We start from the raw sequence: 8,506 nt of genomic DNA on the forward strand, positions 1-8,506 counted from the left end.
TGGGCAGCCCTTCTGGCGCCCGGGGAGCAGTTGGGGGTTGGGTGCCTTGCTCAAGGGCACCTCATCCGTGGATATGGATGTGGGATGTGAGAGCACTGTTCAGTCACTCCCCCCACCCAACCAGTTGGGGATCGTATCAGCCACCCTTCGGTCACAAGTCTGATTCCCTAACCAGTAGGCCTAACCACGGAAGCCCCCAATTGGCTTGTCACAAAGGATGACCCCAAAAAGCACCTGTTACGTTTTCTGTTTTCACACTTTCTTGAATTTCCCCTGGGGATCAATAAAGTATCTATCTATCTATCTATCTATCTATCTATCTATCTATCTATCTATCTATCTATCTATCTAACTATCTATCTACATTACTGACAATATTGGTCCAGTATTTGTGGCAGCCGTGGCTAACTGGTTAGCTCTTCGGACTTGTAACCAAAGGGTTGCCGGTTCGAACCCCGACCAGTAGGCATGGCTGAAGTGCCCTTGAGCAAGGCACCTCACTGCTCCCCGAGCGCTGCTGTTGTTGCAGGTAGCTCACTGCGCTGGGATTAGTGTGTGCTTCACCTCACTGTCTGCTGAGTGTGTGTCTTATTCACAGATTGGGATAAATGCAGAGACCAAATTTCCCTCACAGGATCAAAAGAGTATATATACTTATTTTATTTAGAATTTACCTAAACAGGCCTTGCCTGTGACATTTTTGAGATTTTGTAAACATATTTTTGGCCTAATACAGTGGCTATCAAAGTATGGGGCGGGCCCCACTAGTGGGGAATAGATGACAGGTGGGGCACGAGACAGGAGGAAATTGCTTTTTTTTGTGCTTATCTTTAATAATGCCTACCTTTTTTGACAAGGAAGATCATAGATGCAAAACAAAATAGCCACACACAAACATAAGACTCATCAACAGACCAACAGGGTTGATGGGGTCAGGTGGGGCTTGCAAATTCCCCACCTCCAAATTGGGGAATGACAGATAAAGTTTGAGAACCACAGGCCTAATATCAGGGGTGGCCTAACTCACCCTAGTTTGTTTATTTCCTAGGCCTACTAGGTTTTAAGTGGACCCAACAGGTTGAGTTCCAAATCATGACATGCATCACCACTGCCTGGTCCTCCACTGGACACCCTAAAACAAAAGAATCCCCTCTGTGAAGCAACTGGACTGTAACCTACCACTGTGTACAATGTAGCCTACAGTAGCTGACAAGTAGGCCTAGCCACAACTATGGCTGATAACCTTCAGTAGAATTGAGAACCACTAGGCTACATTCACTAGGCTAAACAAATACATCAATATTTTAAAAATGCCACATCCACTACTATCCAAAGCCTACGATCAGTGTCATCCTTTACATGATCATCTGGCCTTAATAATAACCATCAGCGGCTTTCTACAAACTGGGCTGCGACATTTAGGGCGGAGCATGATCTCCACGAAACCGGCAGCTGTCATAAGACCAAATTGTTACTGCGAATCACATGACAGCTGGGAAGCCTCCCTACCCGTCCCATTGAGTTTGCCTTGGTTATTATTGTTTGGCGAAGATGGCGGCGGAGATGGAGCCTCCACCGTTGGGAGATGCGGAACAGACAGATTTCAGGGAAGTGGAGGACGGAGAGGATCTCTTTGTGAGCACTGTAACTACATTAGAGGTAAGACGAGGAAAAGAGAGCCGTGGGCAGCATCATCTAGTAGGCTATGTAGGTAGCCTAGGCTAGCATCGTCAGGACACAGTGAGTCTTTACGGTTTATTCTTCGTTTGTTTGGATCGTGTGATGCAAATAACATGTTTGCACATCAACAAATGCATTAGCATCTTGTGCATATCAGCGGCAAAATGAATCTACTGACTGATAGAAATTTCATTTAATTTCCAGTCAGTCAACAATTCCGGAGAACTACGCATGTGTGGAACGGGTGCAGTGATCACGAGGATCAATTTCGCGTTACACCAGCGCAGTCTCACAGAGTTGGCACTGGATCACTCTTGGCCGTAGAGTTGCCAAGCAGGCAGTTCTCTTTTTGCTTAAAAGTAACCACGAATCACACAATCGTTTTAGAAGAACTCTTATGTATTGGCCATTTTCTTGCTGGTAAGGTTACTAAGTTGAAAATGATCAGGAATTGGGAATCCGGAAACTAGATCAGCACTTTTTCTCTGGAGCATCAGCAAATCCGGTGGAGTTGTCCTCGTTTCCAATCAGACATGTCGCAATAATATCAGCGAATCCAAGGGTTTGACAGAGACGTGGACATATTTGTGTCAGGCCTACAAAAAAAAATTATTAAGCCCACCAGCTGAGAAATTCTATGTGTTTTGCAAGTTTGCACAAGTACAATTTTGTTTTAGACACTTAAAATGCACATACATTTTAAACCTTTCAATATCTAAAACGCTGCCTGGCCTACACTTAACCAGAAATATGACACATCAGAGAAAAATCTAATTTAAGCAACTCTAATAGTTCGAGGAAGCGTTGCTAGTGTGTACAGTAAAGACTGGTAAACTGTTCTGTCAGCACCCTTAGCTCATAGGCCAGGATGTCCCTCTTCCTGTCCAGGTAGTCATGAGATTTTCTTGTGAGTTGTGCATTGCTGGGTGTGTTTATGACAGAACGACCCTTTAAAACACAAGAGGAAAACTAGCATTAAAAAGTTAATTTGCCCGGCCTGCCCTCTTTCTGAAACTTTTGACAAGCGCCTGGTCAGATTGTAGATGATCAATTTTCCCCTCACATTTGAAATGACTGTTTTTCAGTGAACGTTTCTTTAATCTTTGAAAATGAACAGGGAGCAAAATAAATGTGGCTTTATGTTGGAAATACACCCTAAAAAGAAAACTAGGCACAGTGAACAATCTAATTTAATGTTGAAGGCAATGAAGGTTAAGGTGGTGTCAAAAAAAGTGTCAGTATGCCAGATTCTGCTTTGCATCACATATACTGAAGACCTCTGGGAAAATGTGTGGTCTGACCTTTGTGTAACAGCAGCTGACCTTTGAGTAATTCCACCAGTGCTCTGCTTATAAACTGGAGTAGAGTGTGTCTGGCATTTATTGATTATGAGAGCGTACATATTTTTCTGGCAGCTTTTCCATTTGATGTCAGCCTTCTCCTTTCAATATTACACTAGCTTGCTATGCATAATGATCACGATTTGTAGTTGACTGAGGTATATGTGGAAGGTGATCTTTTGGCAATCATGGAAAGTATTTTTTCTAAACTCGTACATAAAGTGAATGTAAGAATGCATTTTCTATATGTCATGTAGCAAAGCATGTCTGGTGGTCAGTGTGTCAGTGTTTGCACATCTGAATCTGAACCCATCTGCTTGTCTGTGTGTGTGTCTGTAGTCCAGTCCGTCCTCACCCCCAGAACCTGCCAGTCTGCCCACAGAGGATGTCAATGTCAGCTCCAATGGACCCAAGCCAGCTGAGATCCTACTGGATGATGACCCAGAGGACCTGTTTGCTGGTATGAGAGGCCTGACAAACATGCCCTAATCCTGCTTTAGTTGGCTCTCCACTTCCTATAAAGGTCGACACAGTAGTTTCTGCACATACTTTATACAGCCTCGTAAATTATTTTTTATTTTATTTTTATATCTTATGTCCCCTCTATTCTCATTAAGTCAGAAGTGTGATACGGGTAGGAGGTAGTTTTTATTTGGCTTGGCCCAGCCTCTCTCTACTTCCCTGCCTACTGGTCTTTATCAGGCTCACTCTTATCCAGACAGAGTGAGTGGGGGAGGAGAGATTTCTTCCTCGCACTTTCTCATAAGGAGAGGCCAACTGTGAAAATTGTGTAAATAGTTTCAGTTCCTTAATGCATGTTTGTTAATGAAACCCACCTCCAATGGCCACATTACTCCACTGCTGATCCACTCTCCACAGTTTGTGTTCTCTCAGCTGTGCTGGCTCACAGCCGTGGCAGAGCCTGTGGGTGGAGGAGGAAGTGAGATTTGGGTAGAGTGGTCACTGAGGTGTAGAGCCTGGCAGTCACTGTGCTTAAGGTATGGTGAACCACTGAAGCCTTACTTGCTCTTTCAGTGGAAATTCATATGCAAGCGACAAGCAATTATACAGCACTCAGCATGTCCAAAAGCCAAGGTTACTGTCACGAAAGTGCAGGTAAGTCTTGTAATGAAGGGCCTCTGCAGTACACTTTGGGTTCACTTTCTGAGTGTGCAGTGCTCCCACACCAGCCTGGTATAGGGTGTCGTGTGGCTACATAGATAGATAAATTAATTATTTTGACCTATTTGTGGTTTGGTGATGTTTTTAGTATAGCATGTCCCTTTGCTTATCTCTCTAGTCTTTCACAGGGAGCCTTTTATGAGGTGTTAATGGAACATTCTCGTTCACAATAGAAAATGAGTGAGAACAGGCCGCACAGGTTTGAATGCTGAATCATTTATCAGTGGTGTTTTAGTGCTAGTGCTGCCCTCTTGTAAATCTAATCAGATTTGTTTGATATTTGTTTCACTAAGTAGAGCAAATTATCAGCCGTCATTATTACAACAACAAGGTTAATGTTGCAAGTGTAATATAAGGATTAGAGCTTCATGCACGCTGGACTCTGATTCTGTAGGCCACTCTGTTTTGACTCAAACAGAAGCACAAAGAGCTGAAAAATGTAGTGTAGAGAGAGAGGAAATAGGAAGCACCTGATCAAGATATGTGTTTGCCACAGAACTGAGTAGATAGTTACAGTAGAAATGGCTTTGATGATAATGAAACTCAAGTTCTCAATATCTGTGTAGAGATATGTGTGGACATTTTGTGATTGCTATACAAAAACATGCTATGTAAAGAAGATGTGCCTGAGGGTATGTGAGGCCTGTGTGTGACCTGTTGGCAGATATATTAATATGTTACTATAGACAGTGCTGTTTTCAGAGATGGGAAATGAGACATAAATAAAAATGGTTATTACATAACATTTTTACTTTACTTTGTTGAAAAGGTACAGACAAAAAAATATACAACATACCGTGGTGTGTATGTGGATTTCAAGTCATTGTGTTGTGTTGTCAGAAGCCACTGATGAGGTCTCATTGGACAGCCCTGAGAGGGAGCCCATTCTCTCGGATGGCCCCTCCCCTGCCATCACCCCAGTGACGCCCACGGTCATGATCACACCACGCATTGAGCCTGCCATGTTCGAGCGCTCCCCAGAAGAGGTCTCCAACCATGTCTGTCTGTCTGTCTGTCTGTCTGTCTGTCAATCATCTATCTCGATCTTTCTGACTGTCCTCCTGACTTTCTCTTTACGTGACTCCTCCATATCCCTCTCTCAATCTCCCCTTCCTCCGTCTGTGCTGCTGCCGTGTCTGTGTTCACACGTGCTGTGATGTTTCTGATTGTCATGTTTGCCACATCATTTCAGCTGGTATATTTAATTTCATTACCATGTTTTATAGAAAATGACCATCGCTATGCTAATGTGATATCTGTATAGTAAAAGTCTATAGCACTCAGCTATTACTGTAAGTCTAATGCATGATCAAGTTCTCTTCAGAGTCTGCTAAGTCACATACTCTAGTCCATTTTAAAGCACTGGAATACATCTAAGTGTTCTGTCTGTCTCTATTGATTGTATTTTCTCTGTTCAAGTTGTAATTGGATTCAATTGTTTTATGCTGTTATGATTGCAGGAGGAGGAGGAGGAGAATGGTGATACATTTGACATGCATATATCAGTGTCTGACCCAGAGAAAGTTGGTAAGTACTTTCAGTCAGTCAGTCAGTCAGTGCAGTAGGCCAGGTACATGTAGCTCATTTACTGTATCATCTTATCTATTGCCTTGGCAGATTGATCTAGTATACATCTTTCACTCTCTTGTATACTTTTATTCATCTGACAATCCAGATGCTTTAATTATGTGGGTCAGATGGCCTGTTGAAGTGTAACGCTCCCTCTTTCTAAAGAATTTACAAAAATGTAAGTTTGTTCTGAATAGATTGATGTTTTTGTTAAAAAGGTTATTTTGCTCTTTGTAGGTGATGGAATGAATGCCTACATGGCCTACAAAGTCACCACGAAGGTGGGTTCTGCTCCCTGGAACACATGCAGCCAGTTAGCATTTCTGGGTGCCCAGCTTTGCTCCTGTATCAGACCTAATAGCTAGTAGTTAGTTAGCTTTTTGTTTGTGTTGTTAATGACTCCCTCTGCAATTTTTGACCATTCTCATCAACAAGTGGGGAAGATCACAAGGTAACGGAGTTACACTCCCACTAGATTTTTTGGTGCCACTCAGCAATTAATGAACCAAAATTTAAGAACAATATGTCAGTTTGTATGTGCCTACATGACATGTACTTAAATAATAGCTCAAAATGGTCTGGTGAAATTAAATCTTCATATGATTTTAAAGCCAGAAAGTGCTCGGTAACAGAGTTACAGAAAATTAACATCACTTTTTTACCATAAAAGTCAACATAATAAAGCATGTGGTTCTCAGAATATAACATAAAAAAAAACTCATATAGAAGTGTTTCTACACTTGTTTCCTATAATATGACCAAAGATCTTGCGACTTTGAATAGTTTTGACATATATCTTCTAAGACATATATGTTTCATAAGTCATGGTAACGGAGTTACTGGGGGGGGGCTGCATGTGTATGTAATGGTATGTGTGTGTGTGTGTGTGTGTGTGTGGGGGGGGGGGGGGGGTGCTTTTGTGTTGGATGTATGGTGTGTGTGTGTGTGTGTGTGTGTGGGGGTGGGGGGTGGGGCTTTTGTGTGGGAGGTATGGTGTAATGGTGTATGTGTGTAAGGGGGGGGGGGTTCTTTTGTGTGGGAGGTATGGTGTATGTGTGTAAGGGGCCTGGGGATTGTATGTGTATGTAACGGTATGTATGTATGTATAGGGGGGTTTGGTGTAATGGGTGTGTGTAGGGGGGTGCCTGAGTGAGTGAGTACTGTGTGAGTGTCACCATCATCTACTGGCCTTCACTCAACACCACCATCTACAAGCTGATGGGTGTACAGTCATTCATTTATTTCATGGCCCCCCATGGACAGAATTTCACGAAACTTAGCATGCCCCAAGAGGCTTTTAGCGTGACCATACACATCAAATTTGGGGCGGTTCAGAACATCTCAGCCAAAGATATAGAAAGAATTCTGTGACTTTGCTGAAACTCTGTTACCATATCGGTAATGGAGTTACACAGTTACACACTTTAACCTGAGAATATTTCCTATACTTACATGAAAAAATTCAAATGAAATATACTAAATGAAGTGTCCTACCATGGCACTTTCTTTTGGAAAATATTTTCACTTTTGGGCTTAATGCCATTGCGGGAGGGGGAAAAAACTGCATTTTATGGTAATCGAGTTACAGGACAGCATATTTTAAAAGTCTCCTAAAACCCCTTTAGATATATTTTTCTTCATTTTTATGTCAAAAACATGACAAGGGAAATGTGTGCAATATAAAACAACAATAGAATAAGAAAAAAGTTGTCAATATCTTTCACAATTACTTTCAGATACATGATCTTTTCAAGAGCACAAATCTATAGGCTACTGCCTGACAATCCACATGTCATTATCTTCAGAATGCTGTAACCTTTGATCTAGGGCACATAGAAACAAACTTTAACCTGTTTTGTAAACTTTAAGCACATGCCAGATGTGTTTTGTAGAGATGTTTAAAGCTCTATTTTTGACCCTAGATGTTAACGTGTGTGATCTTCCCCAAATGTGTGCCCATTTGTTTTTTTTTTCTTTGAAGTGATGTAGTTTCCACTTTCAATAAAAACATGTTCCTTGTTAATGTTAATGTTCCTTGTCTTTTTAGACCTCTCTGAGAATGTTCAACCGCAACGAGTTCTCCGTGAAGAGAAGGTTCAGTGACTTCCTGGGACTTCACAGCAAACTGGCCTCCAAGTACCTTCACATTGGTTACATAGTCCCCCCTGCCCCAGAGAAAAGCATTGTGGGTAAGCACCAGATTACATTTAGGAAGAACGGTTTATGACAAAACAGCAGACTTACAGCATGTAAGGTGTATGGAAAAAGTGTAAAGCTTCAAGTTACCATTTCATTTTTCTAATCCCAAAGATGCCACTCCTAAGTGTACTAATCTGTAGCACTGCAACTAACCCTTTCCAGGTATGACTAAGGTCAAGGTGGGGAAGGATGACTCCTCATCCACTGAGTTTGTGGAGAAGCGAAGATCAGCTCTGGAAAGGTAGCCCCACCTAACCCCTACAACACTCCTGTTCTAACTCAGTTACTTAAGATGACAAATGGGCAAGTACAGTCAGCAAGCGAGTGCATGTAATGATTTTTCTTCCCACTTGCTGAGAAACTCCCTCCCCCTCCCCTCTGCATGTGACACGGCCCTGCGCACCTAGCTGGATCCAGACATGAAAACACTTCAGCAGGAAAAGAGCACTCTTGTTCTGGTCTTTTGTTGGTGGAAAGGTTAACCAGACAAATATTAGACAGCCCATAATCGCTGAGCGTCCAGGCATCTTCTGTCT

The 8,506-nt window shown here is 42.3% G+C and overlaps 1 protein-coding gene across 1 annotated transcript in view; it reads left to right on the forward strand.

Moving 5' to 3' along the window:
• The first annotated feature begins 1,488 nt into the window (after positions 1-1,488).
• snx2 (sorting nexin 2) overlaps positions 1,489-8,506 on the forward strand; it is a 16,163-nt gene continuing 9,145 nt past the window's right edge. The window contains exons 1-7 of the mRNA XM_076271219.1: positions 1,489-1,659; positions 3,360-3,480; positions 5,043-5,188; positions 5,663-5,729; positions 6,009-6,052; positions 7,819-7,960; positions 8,133-8,211. Of these exons, the coding sequence (XP_076127334.1) occupies positions 1,552-1,659; positions 3,360-3,480; positions 5,043-5,188; positions 5,663-5,729; positions 6,009-6,052; positions 7,819-7,960; positions 8,133-8,211 (707 nt within the window). The 5' untranslated portion in view covers positions 1,489-1,551. The remainder of the gene's footprint in view (positions 1,660-3,359; positions 3,481-5,042; positions 5,189-5,662; positions 5,730-6,008; positions 6,053-7,818; positions 7,961-8,132; positions 8,212-8,506) is intronic.

Source organism: Alosa pseudoharengus, unplaced genomic scaffold (assembly GCF_046254945.1).
Source record: "Alosa pseudoharengus isolate Yale_2024_CS ecotype anadromous, Long Island Sound unplaced genomic scaffold, YU_APseudo_1.1 YU_APseudo_1.1_scf_6, whole genome shotgun sequence".
Lineage (NCBI taxonomy): Eukaryota > Metazoa > Chordata > Actinopteri > Clupeiformes > Clupeidae > Alosa > Alosa pseudoharengus.